Source organism: Dysidea avara, chromosome 15 (genome assembly GCF_963678975.1).
Source record: "Dysidea avara chromosome 15, odDysAvar1.4, whole genome shotgun sequence".
Taxonomy (NCBI): domain Eukaryota; kingdom Metazoa; phylum Porifera; class Demospongiae; order Dictyoceratida; family Dysideidae; genus Dysidea; species Dysidea avara.
Window position 1 is genome coordinate 990,915 of NC_089286.1, and position 23,613 is coordinate 1,014,527.

General features: G+C 38.5%; 1 protein-coding gene across 1 annotated transcript; it reads left to right on the forward strand.

The window, feature by feature from the left end:
* Positions 1 to 22,494: 22,494 nt before the first annotated feature.
* Positions 22,495 to 23,365, forward strand: LOC136245963 (uncharacterized). The gene is made up of 4 exons (XM_066037414.1): positions 22,495 to 22,587; positions 22,645 to 22,773; positions 22,921 to 22,989; positions 23,045 to 23,365. The coding sequence occupies exons 1-4, from the start codon at positions 22,516 to 22,518 to the stop codon at positions 23,363 to 23,365; spliced, it is 591 nt and encodes a 196-aa protein (XP_065893486.1). The 5' UTR covers positions 22,495 to 22,515.
* Positions 23,366 to 23,613: the final 248 nt, after the last annotated feature.

The following is a 23,613-nucleotide window of genomic DNA, read 5'->3' on the forward strand; positions in this document are numbered from 1 at the left end:
AAATTGTGGTGTCAGTTCCTCTTATAAAACATTATTCTCTTAATAGATGAAGAAGCATCACCTGGAATGAAGATAATTTGTTATATCGACAAGTTAATGGAGCTCATCGGGTGTCACTGTAGATACTGTCCTTCACCATGTAGAATATCAAAAAATATATATCTGGCTGTACCATCACTATAAGTACAGTTTGTGAAACAGGCCATGTTTTCACATGGGCATCTTCTCCAACTATGACAAATACAAAGAATACCAGTATCTACCAGTGCAACATGGAGTTTGCATCAGCGATTTTGATCATTGACAATAATTTTTACAAAATTCGCCAGTTCTGCCAATTTATGGACTTGAAATGTATTTCACCAAGCACATTCTTTGTTTATCAACGTTTGTGCTTATGTCCTGTTATTCAAAGATTTTATAATCACAAAATGGTAAGTAGTACATTATAAAAATCGTTCATATGTATCACCTAATATCAGGCAGATGTGCTTCAACAACACTCACAAAGGGATATGGTGATTGCAGGGGATGGTCGATGTGATTCCCCAGGCAAATGCGCAAAGTTTTGTACATACAGTGTAATGGAGACCTCAAGCAACGTTATCATCCACAGCGAGACAATTGACAAAAGGGAGGTTCATCTCAAGTCACCAAACATGGAGAGAGAAGGTGCATCCCGAGCAATGTCTTATCTCAAAGATAGAATAAACATTGTTGAGATTACCACTGATGCTTCAACTTCTGTTACTAGCATGCTTGGTACAGTTTTCTGATTTGCATTACAAAATACATCTTGTTACTGCTACAGCGACTGATCACCCATCTGTGCATCATTCCATGGATGTATGGCACAAAGCAAAGCTGTTGAAGAAAGTTTTAACAAATGTAAGTGATTCAAGCAAACATTTTAATTATTTATGTTGTTCAAAGGCTGGAAAGATGAGAGGAATGCATAAAATTGCTTTGTGGAGCCAGAATATTGTCAACCACTTCTGGTACTGCTGTCGCAAGTGTGGAGGTGACCGCATTGAATTGAAGGTCTACTATTATTATCTGTAATTAATGCATTTAACAGTATGTGTTGCCAGAGTGGATTTGTTGAGCATGGAGTGTGCTGTGCTATAGCAGTGCAAGTAGTTTATACTGCCTGACATTTGCAATTATATCACATTCTCTTCCTAGGAGAGATGGAGAGGCGTACTTCATCATGTGTGCAACGTTCATGAATGGTACGGAGGGGAATGTGAACATGACACCCTTACTGAATCACCTACTAATGCACATGGAGTACCAATTGATTACTTTGTACGAGGCCAACCTGACTTTGCACTGCTACAAAAGATTCTAATGGACAAGACTTGGATGAAATCACTGAAATACTTCACTCGGTTCAGGTATCAATGTTTCCAGTCATTTCATAGTTGTACACATGTATTGGGTCCTTTATGTGTAGACATACTGGTATGCTGGAGAATTTCCACAACACTCTTTTGACGTACTGTCCAAAACGTAGTGCATTTGGGTAAGTAGACATTAATATTGAGAACATTTTAATTGTTGAAATTGTTAGTGACGCTGGGTATCGTGCCAGAATGCAGTTGGCAGTGCTCACAATTCTCATTTGAATCGACGCCAGCGACAACACAATGAGACTGAAGCATACCAATACCATCGAAGATATCGCAAGCAAACAAAACGTTGGGATGCTGTCAAAGTATTGGAAGCCAAGGAGTATACATACATTCCTGGCCTAATGAAGGAGGTATTACAGTTCTGGAAGGAGTCCAGTTTCAACATGAAAACCAGAAGTTCTACCAGTGATAGTCATCCCACACGCATCCAGTCTACAATTGCACATGCCCCACCTCCAGAAACACACATTATCGCAGACAACAAAACATCCAGGTTTTAATGAAATAATTATTTAAAGTAACAACTATACAATAATACAGTGTCCATTGGAAGTTTTTATTGCTACCTGTATATGTACTTCATTTTACCTATTAAAAGGGTCGAAAACCTAGATAATTATTGTCTGGAGCCGGGTATTGATCACGCACTCTCCATACTACACAAGAGGGTATGGTTTTACGATTGCCTCTCCCAAGATACCCATGTGAATAAAGGCTGTATTGCCTGTACGCTGCTTTCCGGTAGTCAGATGGTTCATAGGCAGCATCCTCTTGCATGTAGTCACGACGGTCAATAATACACACTGAAAGGACATGCCTATTCAGCACAACATCATGGAAAGTTTCAGTTGTGGTGACACATGTTGGAATTTTACAAAAAATCCGTTCCACTGGGTTTTCCAGGGGGCGACATTTTCCACATCTGCACCAATTCAAATTATCTTGACCTGGTGGATCAGCTTGTGGTGCTGATGGGCCTTCGTCCGGTGGCTCTTGATGACCAGACTCAGCTCTTTGTAGCATGGACCTTGCAAGTTCCACTCCACCGCGATCCTGTAGTAGCTCCACTAGTATCTTTTGTTGCTGGTCACTTGTTAGAGTCCCTACCATTTCCTAAATATAAGTATGAGAAGTGATTGAATTGGATACCATATTAAACTTACAATTACACGTTGCCTGTTTCTCTGCACGACATCTCTCACATCTGGTACTCCCCAGTTTTTAGCATACTGTGCAATACTATGCGCCCTTCTGCTGCTTTCAGTCCCATTTGTAATGACTGTATTGGCATTTGCACGGTTCTTACAGGGCCCTGCTCTTGCTTTGCACTTGCAGCGCTCATTGCAGAAATGTCCATTCGTCTTACAAGGGCACTGCCCTTTTTGTTGGCAAGTGGATATACAAGCACATCCCTATGTGTTTTGTTTACATACGAAACTACTCACTGATACTAAAATATTACCTGGGGAATTCCTCCATCCGATTCGCTATCGCTATGATCTATTACAGCATTATTATCTTCCTCTTCTGAGTTCTGCTCCTGCCAAGAAGAGGAGTAAAAAATTAAAGACGCCATATTTATACAGTCATGTGTAATACTTGATGTGTAATGTAGTATGTAACACATTACGTTATTTGTTTTGTATGACGTGCTAGCTTGTAATGCAACCTTAAAAGGCTTCCTTCTGTCGCATTGTCCCTTTAATAACACAGATGCCAGATCACAGTTTTTGCTGTGCTACAGTTGTTGTTGCGTTTAGAACAGATGTGAACTCCACAAAGCAAGACACACCAGGCCCGTACGCAGGGGGGGTTCAAGAGGGTTCGACCGAACCCCCTATTTTGGTGGTCTTAAATTAACTTTGTTTATAAACGCTAAATAAAAACCTTATTCGCTGTACATCACACTATTCATATGTGGCAACTAGTGAATGGTTCGGAACGTCTCACCACAATGCCACGCGAGATGCCACGATCGAGGTGGAGGCCATAATCCATCGCACACGAATATAATTATTATAAATATATCTTTTGGCGTTTAATCAATTAAGAGTTTTAATGACCTGCACGTGGTGGTTGTGATACACGTATATAAGCGCCTTCATGAAGCGGATTCGCAATAATGATTCTGATATAAGAAGCTACTTTCCTACTACAAAGAAATCAGTGGAAAATGAAGGAAATCAAGGTAAGCCATTGTACAGCTAGTACTGCCGGCCAGCTGCATAGCAGCTATACATACAGCAGCTGTGTATGTAGCTATATTGCTGTAATTTTGCACATAACTATTCTATAACGTAGTGATAAAATGTTATGGAGTTGCTGCTATCATTGATATGCATTCATTTGTAGACATACAATCTGACAGTTCCCAGCTTGCTGATGGTGATGATGTCCAACCTGCAATTGAAATATTGTCATTATCATCATCACACGCTGCTCACGAACGCAAATCTGGTAAGAGTGAGTACCAGTTATTGCTTTCAGAATTGGATCACCTTTGCTATACTAGCCTATATTCCACTATTGAAGTTGGTTGTTTGGGTCATTATCTTTCAAACTCTGTCGGGGCCCTACAAACAATTATTCAGCAATCTGCAACAACTTGTAGAATTATACTAGATAAAGCTGCTCAGAAGGCCATCTGCTGGCTTTGATCATGACTTTCGGTTTTGATCCAAGCCAGTCACTAAAGATTCAGTGTAGTGTTACCCCTTTATACCTAGTCACTATATCAGTATAACATTGAACGCATGCACTTGTTCATCTCTCTCATGGAAGCCCAGTGTCAAATACTGAAACAAATGTCAAATACTACAAAGGCTTCCATACTGGGAAAGTTAATTACATGTTTACCTGGCAAACTGAACTGTGATCAGTTGTAAGTACTATCTAAGCTTCTTAAATAGCATTATTAAAATCTCTCAACGTTTGAGTGCAATGATATTTGTGACCTGGACTGTGAAAACAGGGCATGTGGGCACATAAAATTTGTCTACTTTTTATAACTTTGATGACTCATAATTTCCTCCATGAGATGGCTATGACAATGCTATTTGCAGCCATTATGGAGAACGTAATTGGCTGTATAATGCAATTTACAGAATGAAAATAGTGAGTCTACTCCAGCAATGAGATATGTCTTGTTTTGTAACGAGGCGTAGTTTGTGCCCACATGCCCGGTTTTCGCAGTCCCAGTCACATTTAATTTCTCTCTCATATTAGCTATGCAAAATTAATGTAGGTAAGACCAAGCAGGTTTTATGTTTCTCGGGCCCGACTGACTCTAAAATTTAAAATTCTATTATGTTACCTGTTACATTGGATGACTTATCATGTGAGCTTATTAACTTTAGCCATTAATGTCTGCCAAGTGTGGTTCATGCTATAAAATTTTTACCTATTGGTTGACACTTGTGACTAGCTACTTAACAGTTGACACTTGACCATAGTCTGTGACTACAGTTGACACTTGTGCCTACTGTCATGGTTGATGTTATGTGCTGGTGAAGGACTAAGTCCTGTCAACATTGATGCCAACATGGATTGCGATTTGCATACACTTGCTTGACACTTAACCATAACTTGTGACCAGGTACTTAATGGTGGACACTTAACAATAGCTTGTGACTAGCACTGTACTTAATGGTTGGCCATAGCTTGTGACTAGTTACCTTATGGTTGACACTGGACCATAGCTTGTGACCAGCTACTTAACAGTTGACACTTGTGACCAGCTACTTAACAGTTGACACTTGACCATAGCTTGTGACCAGCTACTTAACAGTTGACACTTGACCATAACTTGTGACCAGGTACTTAATGGTTGACACTTGACCATAGCTTGTGACCAGCTATTTAATGGTTGACACTTGACCATAGCTTGTGACCAGCTACTTAACAGTTGACACTTGACCATAGCTTGTGACCAGCTACTTAACAGTTGACACTTGACCATAACTTGTGACCAGGTACTTAATAGTTGACACTTGACCATAGCTTGTAACTAGCTACTTAACAGTTGTCACTTGACCATAGCTTGCATTGTGACCGGGTACTTAACAGTTGACACTTGAGCTTGTGACCAGGTACTTAATAGTTGACACTCGACTATTCCTTGTGACTAGCTACCTTATGGTTGACACTTGACCATAACTTGTAACTAGCTATACTTAACAGTTGACACTTGAGCTTGTGACCAGGTACTTAATAGTTGACACTCGACTATTCCTTGTGACTAGCTACCTTATGGTTGACACTCGACCATAACTTGTAACTAGTTACTTAATAGTTGACACTTGACCATAGACCTTACTCATTTAGAACAGTAAGCGCCCTCTGATGTCACGCAAAGCCATACAAGGGTCCACATTCACCATGACGATAGTGTTTTGGACGCCATTTTGAGTTCTAAAACTGGGCGAGCACGACCGTTGCTATCATGTTACCATAGTTATGGTACTGCAAATGGCGAATTTGGCGGAGAATTGTGATGTTACCATGGTTTAGGTACTGCAAATGGCAAACATTGGCGGACAACTCCTTCGCAACGGGTTATAAGCGCTACGAAATTAATTCAGTGAATAAGGTCTATAGCTTGTGACCGGGTACTTAACAGTTGACACTTGAGCTTGTGACCAGGTACTTAATAGTTGACACTTGACCATTCCTTGTGACTAGCTACCTGATGGTTGACACTTGACCTTAACTTGTATTCAGCTACTTAACAGTTGACACTTGACCATTCGTACTTAATGGTTGACACTTGACCATAGTGGCTAGCTACTTACAATGGTTGGCACTTAACCATTCCTTGTGACTGAGGGGTCCAACACAAAAAACTTCTATAAAAAGCCAAGCCCAGAATATAATTCTACGAACGGCAATGCCATCACAAATACATGGCAATTATTTTCACCATGCTTTATAACTATATCCTCATGGTCAGTAGAAATTCTTTCATCAATTGTAGGATCAAGAGAACTTTTTGCTCTGGTACAAAAATCTGCAAAGGTCTGAGGTGTACCCCCACTAAAATCTAATTTGGAAAATTGCTCCAGCACACCTTCATTCGTAAACAAAGGCAGCTGTGCTTTTGCCTCCTCCCAGGAATCAATGTTCACTAAGTTTACAAAGGTGGATTTCAGCACTTCCATTTGCTTCATCTGTCTGGCAGATTCTTTCATGCCTAAAACTGGAAGTTTTCCATCGATAACTTTCTGCAACAAAAAACACTGCTCATCTTCTTTGGGTGTTCTTATTGGAGCAAAGTATTGTTGCTTAAAATCAGGCTCTGAACCTCTTGGACCAGGTTTTGGCTTGCTCCCTTTCTCACTAAGTTGAATATTACCCCTCTTAAACAAGTCCATAACAGTAGTAGCCAGGTTCCACACCCTCCTGGACATCAATGCCTGTGCAAATATGGCATCTCTGTGTGTAGTGGAAGTATCCTATTGTAACAATAGAAAACCAATAAATACAAGAATTAACTACTGTAATTGACTGGTTAATAGCTGTGGTACTATTAGCTTATCTCAAAATTGATGCGGTTACTATTCGAAATCCACCACCACTCAACACTCAAAAACAATGTTTCAGCCCTTATTTTTATAATCGATTGTGGTACCACTCCGATGCGGCTACTGTCCTGAACCGCAGCTATTAACTGGTCAAATACAGTACTTTAAACATTCCCCTGTGCATCGTTTCTAAAGATTGCCCAACTTTTTTGGTATGATCAACATAGAGACAGGCACTCATAAATTATTACAACTGAGCTTGTAGACCATGAAGTGTAGTGTTGTATATCTATCTAAAGCACTGTTAAACTCAATACTAGCCATGGAGTGTATTTTAAGTACTAGCTATTACATGTACTTTGAATGCACCTTAGGAATTATTGCCGTTTTGCATGATTCCTTCCAGGCAACTGTAGACTTTGGTGTTTCATCAGTCTCAAAGTTTCTTGATGCCATCTTGAAAAGTCTTGCCCTACAGGCTTCAACCTATTATAGAAAACATAGAATGCAATATTTGATTGATAACATAATATAGTGCAGTCTAGTAGATTATGCACATGCAGACATACCGAATCTCTGTGCGTCACATCATGAGTAAAATGCATTGTTTCGTTATGCTGTTGGGACAACCTAAGAGCTTCCTCATCATTTAACCCTATGTAGACCTCTGCTAAACATGTCTTATAAAACGGATTTTCTGGGTACTCAGTGGCCAGCTGTTTTTGAACAACTAGGGTGTGCAGTCCACCAAAAATTTCATAGCTGTAGAAGAAGATGATGAAATCTATTACGATTGATCAATTATTCACCTGTAAACATTCCTGTGTTTGATTTCAAATTGCTCGATGCTGTTCATATCATTGCACAGCACTGCCACCGTGGAAGCTCCAGGTGCAGAGGGATGCTTTAGCATATTTTCTTTTAATCTTAAAACAAAAGATTTATCTACTTCCTTAGAAGCCTGCAGTCCTTGGGTGGCTTACCAATGTTATCTATAGGTAGCTGCATAATCCCTAAAGTGTAATAGGTTATGCGTTCACACAGACCTTGCATGCAAACATACCTTTCTTGCCTTTTTCGATTCTTCCATCAATGCCCTCCTCAATAAATTTCAGTCCTTTTGGAGATGATGGCAGTATAGCTGGGGTGTTTTCCGAAAGCGGCCTTCGTCGTGTTGGATGAGATGTCAGCATCAATGGGGTAGTAGATTGCAGGCTGGACATTTCAACAGAAGACACTGGAGTTGTAACTGATGGAGAAGTGGATAGTAGAGATGGCATCTGTGACAGCATTACTGTGGCTTGTGTGGGCGTTGAAACTTCCTCTGGTTTCCATGATGCAATTAATGATTCGACTTTTTTATGGTCTTAAATCTAGGTGCACTTCTGCTTGCATCATAAGTGCTCATAGTCAAAAAGACCTTTCCATGTTCGCAATTGAACTATATAAAAATATATGGATATAATTCAAATTAAAGCTTGATGGCTTGTGCAGTTGTTTGTAATATTAATGAAATCACCATGCAGTGTTAAGTGTGCTTATATAATTATTGCACTAGGGTCAATTTAAAAATGATTCTCTCAACTCCTTTTTCTTTTAGGCTTGTCAGATTCTCCAGTCTTGAAAACCATGCACTAATGGCTTCAACCACTTTTTTTTTGTTTAGGTGGAAGCCTAAAGTTAATTAAATATGTAAGGTATGACAAGACTTTTAGGCTTCTCCAGTGTTGACAACCATGTACCACATGACTTCAACCACTTTTTTTGTTTAGGTGGAAGCGAAAGGTTAATTAAATATTTGAGGCATCTGTGAACATGATGTCATTGTACTTTTCCACAACACCATCAACACAAATCATTTGAAATAATTTTTAAAATATACATAAACCTATATCACTGTGTATAAAATTCTATATAGTGTCAATACGATGCTGTAAACACTGAAGTGTGCGTGTGTGTGTGTGTGTATGTGTGCATGTTGATTGACTGGCGGCATTTAACTACTATAATACAAATTCATGATAAGTACTGATAAAGCCCTATCTACCACCGGTATAAAAAATTTGCTACAGTTTAGCTACAATTAAGGTTTTGCTTAGTCTCGCATAGCCAGACCACTTTTTCTTTTGTGTGTGTGGGCGGATTAAGAAAAAGTGATCTAGCTATACTGATGAGACTAGGTTCTGCCAGATGCGCATGATAGCTGAATATAATAAACTGAATTTTCATTGACCACTATGATTTGAGACTGCTAGCTGTAAAGCCATAACAATAACAATAAACAATAGCTGGTTCTTTTTTACCAGACGTGCAAGAAAGCAGCTTTAACTTACAGCTATGGGAGTTACACCTCATGCGGTTCAGTGGCATGCATGCATATACATGCTTGCCCTTAACATCACTAATAAATAACAATACCTATACTTTTTAATTTCATAATCATAGCCATACAGTAGGTGACATTTTGATCAGAAACAGCTAGCTATAGGTGTATACAGCTATAGCTAGCTAGGTCTAGCTATACCGGTCCTTAAAAAGGTGAATTTTAGTTGTTCTAGTAGCTGGCTTGAGTGTCGCATGATATAGGCAAACATGTCGAAAGCTTGATTCGGCCATAAAAGCTGCAGTAAAAAACTGATTACTACCCTATAGCTGCACCCCAATATGCCCGTATATCTATAGCTAACTAGCTATTTTAGGTGGTTGATAAATAGAACTTACAGTAGTACCATCAAAAGACTTCTTCTTTGCTGGTTTCAGTATATCCAATATGTATCCCAATCGCTGGTCAGGGTTTTTTGGATTCTTTAGGTGTTCATTTCCACAAAATATAAAGACACAATCATCTTCTTTTAAATGCCATTTCTTCGGCATGGTGATTTAGTTGGACCGATCACACAGTAGACAATCTTACGCAGCTGCACCCAGCTTGCTCCTCGAATCCGGCGCTGAAATACGGAAGTTATAATGAGGTAGTGATTTGATTGCCTATAATCTAGAATGACCATCGTAACCTGCCTACCGACAGGTGCGAACCAAATGTGCGAACCATCATTCATCAGAAAGGTGGGAGCATGTCTATAGCTGGTGATAGTTCAAGCACCGAAAGCGGCCTTTCGTCAGACCAAGACTCAGACAGCACCATTTATGACTTAACTACTAGTCGGCTTGAAGTAAGAGAAGAGGATAACAATGAATCAAGGGAAGATGACAGACAGCATGGCCTTACGTCTCCTAGTGTTTGTGATATAAGGACCGCCCGGACGTCGATTGTAAGTGAAGAAAGATCCACTGACTCCGATAGCACAGTTGAAGGCGTATTGAGCGACGAAAGTGACCGTTTTGAGAAATTCAGTAGCAGTAGCAGCCACGACTTGTACTCCGAAGCAAATTGTACAAGCAACCCAGAGGAAGGCGAGCCGGATGGAACGAGAAGCAGTGAAAGCATGAGCCGCATTGGTCAAACCAAACAATATGCCGAGTCTACTAGCAGGAGTGAAGATGAGGTGGAACAGACCTTAAATTATCATACTGGAGCTGGTGAAGAAAGGGAGGCCGTGGCCAACATAATGTCATCTCGGTGTTGTGACAATGAATGCCTGCTTGAATTAACAGGGCAGATGATTTTAACAGCGCAACGAAAAATCCATTCCTTATCAAGAAACGAGCGCTGCCTGTGGATTCAGGATAAGATATTAGAAAATAGCCATATTGTAAATGATAAGCTGGAAATTTCTTATTATGTTGGTGGAAGAAAGGTTTGTAGAGCAGGTTTTCAACTTATTTACCGAATTCCACCCAGATCAGTCTCCCATGCCATCAAATCAGTAATAGTAGAACATGGTAATAAAGGAACAAAAAAGCCTACCTAAAAATTAGAAAATGCAAGTGTGGATGGCACAATACTGCCAGTTGGTAGGTGACAAGATGCCCACCAATGGACAAATACACCTTCCAAGCTGCGACAAGAGGAAGAACATTTATGAGAAGATTAAAAAGAAGAAGATTTAAAAGCACAACTAGGAGAAAATAACAGTATGATCTTATCAATGAGCGCCTTTTACAAAATGTGGAAAGCCAAGTTTTCTTCAGTCGTGATTCCCAAGGTATGAATAATATAGTATTGGTCTGCATAATAGTGTGCTAGCTAGGAAAGGCAGTAGTAGCCTAGTGGTTTGGGCATCGGCCTGCTAATCGAAAGGTTGCGGGTTTGATGCCCAGCTGGGACATTCGCTGCTACTGTTGTTTCCTTGAGCAAGAAACTTTACTCCACTTGCTCCAGCCACCCAGCTGTAAAACCGGGACAATATTGTTGATGTGTGTATCAGGGCACAGCTGAAAAACAGCCTTTGACTGATGCTGTCATCCCTGTGAAAATATCAACGCAAAAAAAAAAAGAAAAAAGGAAGGGCTCTGCAACGTTTGTTGTTACAATATCTGTATGAACCCATATGTTCAAGTATTGTTGCAATTCTGTTCTTACTTAGACTAGCTAGCACAAATTTTAATAAAGTTTGTATTTTAATTCTTGTCAGTTTGAAGTACTGGTGAAAATAGTTTCTAGTACGGTGTTTACAGTTCTTCGAGCAGTATTTATAAATACATTACAATGTGTGGTGTAATGAATGCTACAACAAAAATTCAAAAACCTGATCCATCTAAGCTACAGAAACATTTAATGGTGTAATGCCTGCAATTTGACAGGAAAGAGTGTCCCTCAAGTACACAAACAAATGATTAGATTTTACCTAAAAACACCATAAAGAAACTTTGAAGCAGTTAAGAGTTTTGAGCATTATTCATAGTTAAGACTTGTTTATAGTAGGGATCAATAGAAAATGTTTAATAGTTTGTGTAAAAGAGTTTATGAGACATACCGTATATGACCATATTAAAGCCGGGCTCAAATACACGCAGGGGCTCAAATATACGCCGGGTACAGCTAGGGGACTGTCATAATAAACGCCGGGGTGCTAATGATATGCACTGAAGGGTTCTAAACTCGTGTCAGCTGCTAACTATACAGTGATGTCTCGTCACCAGTCTTATGATGTCTTGTCTTGTTCGACTATGCCTTCTCTTCTGGTGATGGCCATAGCGTATTTATCGTGGTCATTGTCATCTTTCCGCCCGACTTCCAATGTTTCACCCAGCAGAGGAGTCCAAATGGGTTTATGTACGTTATGGGCTATGGATTTCGTATTTCGTAGGTACTTGTACTGGCACCTGTCGAGTGGCTAGTAAGAAATAAATGCCCGGGGCCAAATTAACGCCGGTCTCGTTTAAACGCCGGGTCAAAAGTGATTTATAGGAAATAAACGCCCGGGCTTCTATACGGTCATATACGGTAACTGTCTTCCTGGTTAGATGTGTTGATGGAATGAGTCATGTCTGAGAAACACAATATCAATGCTGCTGTAGATGTGCATGAATCAACCTCTGTGCCCATGTATGAGTGCTCTGCAAATTCAACATGTCAAGGGTAACAGGTACAGGGGCGGATCTAGAAAAGGGCTTTCCAGGGGTGCACATCTGGAGTGCAGTGACCACAGTCATGGTACAAAATGTTGCCAAGGTTGTTAATTTTACAATTCTTGAAATATCTAAACATGTGTACTGAGTTGACAAAATTTTAATAAACCTCCAGCTCACAAAACTGATCATCAGATATATTGATGTAATCATGCCAAAATTATCTATGCAGTGACTGCTTTATTAGAGGAAGAGGATTTTATTTTATTAACTGCTCTATTAGAGTATCTCGATCTTGATACAGGTTTGCTGGGAGCTATTGCCTAAAATTGGACATCTATTCTGAAGTAAGCCCAACTCAGAGGGGTTTTTGGAAACCTCAGAAACCCCACTAAAACCGCTCCTGAGGTATAATTAAACATGTCGATTTGTAAACATGCCGATTTGTGAAAAACATGCAGCCCTTGATACTGGTCAACACTATTATTGATGTCACCAAATTCCAAAGGCATCTGTTACTAGTCTTCAATTGCAAATATTACAAATACTTATGGAGTTTGTCGATTTTAATTACAGAATAACCGTTTTGCTAAACGTGACACTTGTGTCAGATTGAAGATGGAGGCAAGGGAGACCCAAGATAAAGAGAAAAGAAAGGAGATTCTAAAGACAAGAGAGGCACACAAGGAAATAGCTAAGTAAGTTAAAATCATGATCTTCATGTAAAATTAGCAAAGTGATATTAAAGAGACACTGGTATTATTTACATGGTGAAGCCGCTTATGTGTATGAAGTAACAACAATTAAATGGTGGGCGAATATTTCTAAACAACCTTCAATTTTGCTTTCATACCACTATAAAAGGATAACAGATACAGCTATTGTAATTAACACTACACAACAAATTGTGTCCACGTATCACAACCAGATGGATGGTCTGAAGCGTTGTGTAATAAACTGCTTGTTTTATCCTAAAATGTTAGAATATACCTCTGCTGGTTAAAGGGATAATGAGTTGTTTACAAAGCCATTTAACTTTTTTCTTCAATCCTGCTTTTATGCCCGCTATATAACGAGATACAGCTGTTATAATTAATGCTACAAAACAACTCATGTCAATGTATCTCAACCAGGTGAATGGTCAGAGCTTTACTATCATCATTTTCAAAACTGTCCTGAGTGACAATACTTAATCTACAGCTGGGACAACATGTTAGAATATATCTCCTTTGTACAGGGCTGAACTCACAGGGCTGAACTCTCGATTGTTAGGTGGACTTGCCGTAAAAGTGCGTATAATTACGGTTACGTAATGATTTCACTGATATTCAACTTATTACTGGTTGCAACAATTCTTTTTTTCTTATCTATTTTGCTCAAGCCTCATTGTAGTAGTGTTTTGAGTTTGCAAGTATGTGTAGGTGTTCCATTAGAAATTTTAATATTGCAGTGAATGCTCTATTAGAGTATTTTCATGCCACATGTACAGTGATTGCTCTATTAAAATATTTTCAATCGCTACCATTCCACTCATTACAAATCTTAACTGACAGTATGTTTCACTATTCTAACAACTATTTTCTGAAAATCATACTAATTTGCCAGTGTTTTGTTCTTTGTTTTAACCAACTGATCATTCTCAATAATTATACTGGCAATATACATTAAGTTGCAATCTTTCACATGAGAATTCCCATGACGCCATAATCTTTAATATACTCTACTGCTGTAATACTGTAGTGGGAGATATTCCAACTGTTGTCAGCAGTTTTAAGATCATGGATACGGTTACCTGGTTTGAAAATGGAGGCTGTAGTTACACCCAATACAAAGAATTGTATGTAGTAATAAACTCCACAAATTTGTGGCACACTTGTAGGTTAAAAAAAAGAAAGAAAGATAAACAAAACAAGTGTAGTACATTGCAGAAGGTTATACAAGCCACCTTAATATATAAATGGTTTGTTGCTTTTTCAGGGCAATACATATACCAAAAAGTCTTGTTTTATCTTGTAAAGCGTACCGATTTCAACTGGACTAACACATACAATGCTCCAATAATGTCCAGCTTCACTTTTGCTGCGTAGTTAGCTAGAGGTTCTCCAACACATCTATTAGTTACAGGTAACACTGTGCAGTTCACCAGTAGTTTCACATTAATTATGTTATTATGCTCTACAATATAAGGCATTTACTTTCCCCAGGAATTAACCACTCCCTGTATAATATATACAAATTATGCAACCTCCATTTTCAATCACAGTGAGTGTTATTATATGAATCTATTGTAAGACTTTCACTCAAAGCAAATGGGTAGTGGGAGATAACATATTTCAGAACCTTATTTTTGATAAATGTTTTGTTAGCAGCATACACGTAAGTATGTCATGGGAGGGCTAATCTCCCCTTGTCCATCTCAAATAAAGCCTTAGTTTAAACTTACGTACACTATAATTGTAACCTTTTGTACATTATGTTAAGTTTTTTTAGAGCACATACTATAATAGGTTATATTTATTTCTTCCAGCATTGAGAGAGAGAAATACTACAGCCATCGAGTTAAATCTAGGAAGGAACCTGAGAAGTGTATTACAATAATAATAGATGGTATGTATATCAACAGTACCATGTATATAGGTATGCAGTATAGAGGAAAAGTATAATTGTGACTGGATTTTGGAAAACCAATACAAATCGCACTTTACAAGTTACGAAATAAATGGTTTTAAAGATTTGAAGCCACTGTAGCTTGCCAAGGGTAGTGAGTACTCATCTGAAATTTACAGGAGATGCATTATTTTATTACCTTTCAAAGCATCCAGAGCACTTGTGGCTGCTTCTAGAGCTTCCCACCAAATAAGATAGAAAATCGGAGCAGTTGGACGTGCGAGGTAGTGTCACGGATGTTCACAGATTGGGAAAGGAATAGATATCAATTGTAAAGCCCGAACACCAAGATACAGGGCCACAGTGGCTCCTCAGTGACTGATATGCAACAGAATGGACGCAGTAAGCATTTGACCAACTAAAACAGGCCATCCACCACTGGTTCAAGCCAACCCAGGATCTCACCAAGGCCAGAAATCTATGTTTGAGCCTACTTTGGCGGAAAAAATCTTAGGTGATTATATGCACTGACAACACTGACAACATAAAGGGTACTCACGAAGCAATTTGGCAGCAAAAACTTTGGCAAATCATGGGTCATTCGCCAAATTCGACAAGGTTTTTGACTGCCAAAGTTTTTTTCTGTATGGTCCTTGTTTATGTGGTTTTATTCACTGTTCTATAATACAGAGCAAGTAATTTTGTAATTCACCAATTGTTTCATATTTCAAAAATAACATTGCTGGTATTTTGTTGTGGAAGCTCAGCTAACTTCAAAAAGGCTATAGCTCAGCAATCGAATAGCACTGAATAGTCGAATTTGTTGCAGCCCTAATTACTACTACTGTACATCTTATTTCATATAGGAATGGATCAGAGTAAAACAAATCTGCCATACTCCTCAATTTTGGCAAAGTCTGCATCAACATTGTGGCGTCTTCGTACCCACATAACAGGAACGCTAGTTCACATAAAGGCTCCTCATGGGAAACTGGCGTACACATTTGTCGACATGCTACAGTGGCCTTATGGTAGCAGCTTAACCATTACCGTGTTGCTGAAAACTCTACACGAATACCAAAAGGATCATATACTCCCCCCTACCCTGTATCTACAAATGGATAATACATGCAGGTAAAGATATATTGACTGTGGTTTGTTGATTGTGATATGCAGCAATGTCTTCGTAATTCACTTTCTTATGTTTGTGCAATCAAAAATTGTTATTTTGAAGAGGAGGTAGGTTTTGAAATGTAAATATTTGACTGCTTTGTTAAAAAGTATCTCAATTTTTATGTGTAGTTTAAATGTAGAGGCTGCATGGAGTTTTGTCTTGTACCCTAAAAATTCAATGGAGATGGTTGTCACTGCATAGTTAGAAGCAGCGTTTATTCCTTATAATCCTTTTCCAAACAAGCTGGACATTATTTCTCCTTGTAGCAGCTACTTTTGACATTTCTTTTACAAAATCTCATTCCTCCCATTGTATTGATGTGGCTCCCCCTGGCCTTCATTTAAGACCCAGATTTATCTTAGCATGGCTTTAATATGGACATATACGGTACATACATGCATACTAGTGTTACTTCGATGAAATATGTAATATGGTGGCTGTGTTTGTTGCATATTAGTATCAGGTTGGCACTATGACAGAAAAGGCAGCTGATACAGATATTTGTATTATGCTGAAGAATACACGCCCTTGTATACTAAACAATGTCTATAAATGCATGGAGTCCTGTTCTTGTGGAGTGAAAGCTGTCAAAACTGTTTTAAAGTACTTTTGGATGCTGTTTTAGAGCCACTGCCGCTAAACCTTACCAAAATTGATCCTACGTATAAAATCAATAATTTACTAAAAGATATTTGGTGAAACCATCAATACCAACATTCTTCTACATGAGTATCACGTGATCAACTACGCACGTGATGCATAATGGAAATGACACTGGATACAGTAAATAGCAAGACGGTCGTCATCAAAAAAACTTTTTAGTAGTGACATCATGTGAAAAGTAGCCAATCAAATAACCCGTTCAGTTTTCAAATTCGAATAAAGTATTTGATTAGCTGCTTTTCATGTGACATTGCTAACAAAAGTTTTTTAAACAGACAACTATCTTGCAATTTACTGTTTGGCGAGGAAATAGTGTGACAATTACTTAAGACTACTTTTCAGGCAGCAACTGCAGTAAACTTAAGAGTAATCGTGTTGTCACATGTGTCAAGTTGGCTAAAAACAGTTGAATAGTTGATTTCTGTGTTCAATGCTTTTGGGTTTTCGGCTGGCACATGACGTGTGGAATTTATTGGAATACAAGGACCAGAGCTAGGCAGTCATCAAGATGTCCGATTTTGACCATCAGCAAAAATAATTCTACTTGGACTGAAGGACTTTTTGGATCAACCTTGCTAGAAACCAAGCTAACTCACACGGCTACGGTTGCCTTGAATATCACCTCGAGTTATATAGTTCTATATTACTACAGTAGGCTTATAGTAGCTATAAACTGCAGTGTGTAGGTTTCAGCTAGCTATAGATGCACACACAATACCTTTATCTTACTGCCTAAGGACGCATTTTTTGTATACATTTGCAAATTGACTACAGGAGAGACCTACCCCCCAGACGCTCCTCTCCAAGTTCGAACCCCCTTCCAGAAAATCCTGGCTTACTGTTGTCAAAAGGGTTTTATGCTATTATGTGTGTGTGGATCCCCATACTTTGTGTATAGATCAGTATAATATCTTATATATGAAAAATGTTGAATACGTGCTTCTCTTCACTTTAGGGAAAACAAGAACAAGTATGTGCTGGCATTCTGTGCCTTTTTAGTACAGATAGGCATTTTTGACAAGGTAGGAGTTATATGTAAACACACATGCATGCTAATAATGTGCCTGCATAGGTCCAAATAAATTTTTTGGTTGTGGGTCATACACACGAAGACATCGATCAGTATTTTTCCCAAATTGCCAAGGAACTACATAAAACTGGATGTCATTCATAGCCAGGTACATAAATTTAGCCATATTACAAGTATGCATAAATAACCAATAATAACAATTGTGTCTATCTTGATTCTTTCGACCGGCTGCAGTGTGTGCACTGTAATTGTTTGTTTGTTGTTTTTTTAAAATTCTGTTTCTGTGTCTGTACACTTTCCGGTCACGTGAGTCAGAAGCTTAATGGAAAAGCAGCTAGAGTACATTCTGTAAACTTTAGGGTAAAAGATTAGGCTCATGAGCTATATTCTACGACATTTATTTTGTGCAAATTCAAAATATGGGTGAGCTGGTCTGATACAGAGTTACCAGCTTTTCTAATATACTCCATGGGTACGTATAGATACAAACACATACACATACAAAAATAAGGAGCTGCATCAGAGCTTTTTGAGAATTTTTTGGTAGAAATCACCATAGACATACCATGTAAGAGTTAGGAAGACAGTGTTTGTGAATCAGTTTATTCCAGATACATACTAAATTACATAAATTACAACATGTTTAGTTAAATATAAAGTACAGTACATTATTACAATTTTACTTGCAAGGGCGTAGCCAGGGTTCTCTAATAAATGATACTGACTGCTCTATTAGGGTACATCAATCTTGCATGACGAAGTTCTGAAACACTTCTGAAACCTACCGCCATAGCAGGTAAACTATATAGCATATAGATTTTTAAACTTAACGCAAGTTTTGAATACAGATAAAATGGCCAATTGTTAGCTTTTCAATTCACTGAGTCACCCAAATTTTGGTGAGGCAGCAACCTTCATCTGCCTAGATGGTAGCTACGCCCTAGATTTGTAGCACTAAAGCATGGTTTACATAAGAATATATTTACAGCTGTAGTAAAGGTTAAATGCACCCGGTTTTAGAAGTATATACTTGTTTTTAATTATCACTGCCATATTTGTAATCTACAAATAATGGATTAGAACTTCAACATGCTGTGGTGTATAAATCTGGAATTATAGTGCTAGACTGTAAAAATATTTGAACAATCAAATTTTACAGAAAGCTGAATACATACGTATTTCTGTCACCAAAATTTTGTATCATGAGGTATTGTAAATAGACAATGCCATACACTGTGTTTTACTGATACAGTATTTAGTTTAGTACCGTATCTCTTATATGCAAACTGTCTATCGGTATATTCTTTAACATTTTACAGATTTATTGAACTTGATGCAAAGGAGCTGCACACCAGCTCCATCAACATTCCTACTTGATGGTGTATGGGACTTCAAGGAGTGGCTTCAGCCCCATATTGCCACAATAGAGCAGCACTCTTGGTACCATGTGTACCGGTTTACCAGAAACCAGAGTGGAGCAGCTGTGTTGCATTATAAACAGTACAGCCCTCAACCTTGGCTGCCAAACAAGGATGGAGTTTTGTTAGGTGGTGATCAGTTATTGACAGTGTGTATATACGTACTTTCTTTTATAATATAAATGGGTTTATTTGGCATTTGTTTTGATGCACATAAATAATTATAGTACTGAAAATCTGTTATTCCATAAGCAATGTCTATTTTGATGGAGGAGACAGCAACTTTAAGATCATATTGCTATGGTATAGTGAAAATGATGAAGGCTTGCCCATTCTTATGAAACAGCATTGACAAGAAGCAAGTTGCTGCATGGGAAGCTTTAAAATATAACGAATACTACCTATTTAACTTTTAACCATGTCATCAGGGGCTACATGTCTATTGGAACTTGCTTTGGTTCAGCATTGCGTGCATGCCTTTATCTTTACATGATTATAAAAATACTAAATCAAGCTGTATAGCTAAAATTTTACCTTTGGACACAATAACTACTGTATATAACATTTTATACTTGTTGGATATGTGATATGTACTAACGTATTACTGTATATTTTGTGTATATAGAACTTACATGTATGGAAGTGTTTTCATGCATTGCACCCCTTTGCCATGGTGATTTTGCCTATCTCTATGCACAGTTACTCTCAAGTACCTCACACCAAATCTCTCTTGTGTGTGTATTTAATTCTATCCCTTTTAAAATCTAAGTACAGTACGTATGCCTAAAAATGAAATTTTCCAACATCTGACTATGAAGTTTATGTTGTTAAATTTTTACAGAGTTTTCCAGACTTGAGCGTTATACCAGTACTACTCAGCCCCTCTGCAGACAAGATGGATTTAGATTGATTGCTGCGAGACATTCCGAAATATCAACTGTGGGTTTCAGCAGCTGACTTTAAGGAGTGGAAATTGTTTGCAGAGGAGACACGCTCATTGTTCACCATCACAAACGAAGATGTTTTCTGGGTTCCACCAGCTTTAAAGGTGGCCGCTGATAGTAGGCCTTCAACGTCTACTGATATCAGTCTTAGTGATGCTACTGTTGCGTTATTGGAAAAGGAGAGGAGGATTCCCAAAGAGGTAAGGCTCAAAATTATAATGTTTGATTTATGTATATATAACTATAAACTGAAAGAATTTGTATCTTGTAATAATGGTTTGAAGTGTGGAGAGAGTACGGTAGTTTATAATACAAGTGCATGGCTCACAAAGAATACGTATAACCCAACCAAAAACCAGTCAGAACCTGAAGCTGCATGTGAAAGAAATTTCGTTGCATAATAACCATTTAAAGCACAGCTGGTCACATGCAGGAAACCTTTGATTTTTTAAACTTCAAGTACATATATGTATATGACTTGTATCAGCTGTATAAAATATTGCACTGTACTCAGTTAAATGTAACACAACATTAGTCTCTTGCTTCACAATGGCTTTTTCTCTCTTCCTTTGTTATATAAACTGTCTGTGGAAGAATAAAAATTTATATATAATGTGGAGCTAGAATATACGTTGATACTGCATACTTACTATGTGAAATGATCTTAAATAGTTGTACAATGGTACCAAGCAGTCTGGTTGCAGAATGAAGTCAAGTACTTTATTTCACTTGCAATTAATATATTCTCTTTAGTGTCACCTACAATTAAACACGATGATATATTCTTCTGTAATCAAAGTGCATACATACCCACACACTACAGTACGTACTGCTCAAATGCAACATCGCACTTCCTTGTGGCTCACACTCGCAAATGAGTGAATTGCTTGCTAATTAAAGGGCATAGCACCATCTTTGCATGTAAGTCTGCTTGTGAGCAAATTGCACTCATGTTCATGCACCACCCGAAACAGGTGCCATTCCCTTAATTAGCAAGCTATCAACTCGTTTGTGAGTGCAAACCGCAAGTTAATGCAACATTGAAATTGAGAGATGCTGTACATCATCTCGGACAAATTAGCATGGTAATGTTACAGTGGAATCGCAGTTATCTGAACCAGGAGTGATCCATAAGTCAGAAAAGTCCGTATCTCATATGCAAATAATCTTAAAATATCATAAAAGAAGTTTTAAAAAATATTAGTATTTCAACTACCCTAATAGAACACTCATTACTTTAATAGAGCAGTCATTTCCGCGTAGTTAAGTTAACCGAGAATCCGGAAAAGTGGAGTTCGGATAACTGAGGTTCCACTGTATTTAACTTTCTACATAGTTTTCAAAAAAAATTGCAGTGTTTAATAAAAGGTTTGTAGCATACAATCTTGTGTAGTTAAGGTGGCGCTGAACAATTTAGAGCAGCCGCACAAAATAAATTTGTTCACCCCACATACCTAATGAGGTATTTTAACCTGGCCCATAACTCTGCTAGTGTACTAGTTAATCTAACACTAAGAGGCTTTTGTGACAGCCTTTGATGGTGCTATTTAGCTATAGCATACAGAGTTTCATGAAGTAATGCGCTTTTGTTTTGTGCCTATCTTACTGTGAAGTTGCACACTAAAATTTTCAATAACAGAGCCAATGAACAGTCTAGCAATAAGCTACTTCAGTTCCTACCATTTCTTACCTTGTAGAACAATTCCTTTTTAATCATAACAGCATGGAAAATAGTGAAAGCGTGCACCAGTTAATTACAACATTGGATAACATCGCCATAGAGGGCGATTCGCGAACTGTACTATTGTAGAGATATGCTTACCCAGTGCCTCTACCAAATTTTGATGGTCTATGGTGTATAAATTTGAAGTTATTGAGCGATAATGGAGACTGTATGGCTGGGCAGGGCGCACTCTGTATACACAGTGACAGCTAGTGCCGTTCACCAATGAATTAACCAGAGTTGTGACAAGCTGATCTATTTAAAGCGTGAGTAACATTAGTTGTATCAACGGCAGTAGCCTGGTAGACTGATAGAGTTAGTTTCCTTAGCCTTTTGAGGTACTTCGCATTTGAATTCCGCATTTGTTCGTGCATGACCACAAACATGCTATCTAATTAACTTTGTATGGCTGCTCTTTGTTGGTTCAGCGCCACCTTAAAGGGGTAGTTCGCCGGCATTTGTTATTGTTTACGAAGCTGTTTATTTTCATGATGTAATGTAACTGTAAATTAAATTTTCCGTAGGTTACTCGGAGATCCCGCGTAAAAAAATGGCGACAAGCGAATGGGAGAGTAGGGACAGCAGCAGCAGCACCGATACCAACACAGAGAGCGAAGAGGAGGTAAAGCACGTAGCCTAACAAGTATGCGCAAAGCTTTATTCAGTATTAAAATTTTAGGAAGGGGAAATTCGCTGTTCGTGTAATAACATGTGCCAGTGTAAGAAGAGTTGCCCTTGCAAAGCGGCTGGCGTGCACTGCAGCAGTAGCTGCACTTGTGGCACAAGGAAGAGTGCATGCAAGAATAAGGTAAACATTACAGGCTCTTAGAGCGTGCTTGTAAATTGTGTTCTTTGTTCTATACAGCCATCAGATGAGCCGGAGGGTGTGGCAGCTGTGAGGGACATTACAGGCTCTTAGAGCGTGCTTGTAAATTGTGTTCTTTGTTCTATACAGCCATCAGATGAGCCGGAGGGTGTGGCAGTTGTGTCTACTGTGAGGGAAAGGAGAGCACAGCAATTAGAGGTAACATAAATTTTTTTTTTGTATAAAGTGTACAGCATGTATTTGTTGTGCATAGGAGTTCTTGCAGACATTGGATGTTTCTATGTGCAGAGATACACTGAAGAAAACATTCACAAATCATGGGGGCATTGATTTATTGAAGGCCATCATTCATGATGAAGACCAAGGATGCAATGAAGGAAGCAACAGCAACCTCCCTTGGTGTGTATGTGGACGATACAGACACATGCCACTGGAGACAGAGAACATTTGTTGCAGGAAGAAGGTCTGCATAACCAGGGAGGAGTTCTTCCAGTCCGCAGTGTTGGACATGAGGTCCCACAAAATATTTGAGCCACCCAAAATTTCAGTCACTAAAATAAAACAGTCTTATTAGAGAGACCACAAAGTAGTGTAACAAAAACCCTTACTGGAATGCTGATCGTTTAGGTGCATACGCTAATACAACATTGTGAAACGACTCCAATCTACCTGTGTGCCTATAAAAAAAAAGAACCAGCACTGTATTACAGACAAAATGATAATACAACTGACCGAAATTTTACGTAGTACTTCATCGATTTTAGCCACTGCTGATCCATAACCAGCTTTTGTAACCCCTTGAAGGCTGGCTCGTATCGACTA

What these genes read in the sequence shown, in the direction of transcription:
- LOC136245963 (XM_066037414.1), top strand. Translation starts at nt 22,516, where the DNA reads ATGGCGACAAGCGAATGGGAGAGTAGGGACAGCAGCAGCAGCACCGAT. An exon ending in ACACAGAGAGCGAAGAGGAG is followed by an intron (nt 22,588 to 22,644) that starts GTAAAGCACGTA and finishes TTAAAATTTTAG; the next exon opens with GAAGGGGAAATTCGCTGTTC. An exon ending in GGAGAGCACAGCAATTAGAG is followed by an intron (nt 22,990 to 23,044) that starts GTAACATAAATT and finishes TGTTGTGCATAG; the next exon opens with GAGTTCTTGCAGACATTGGA.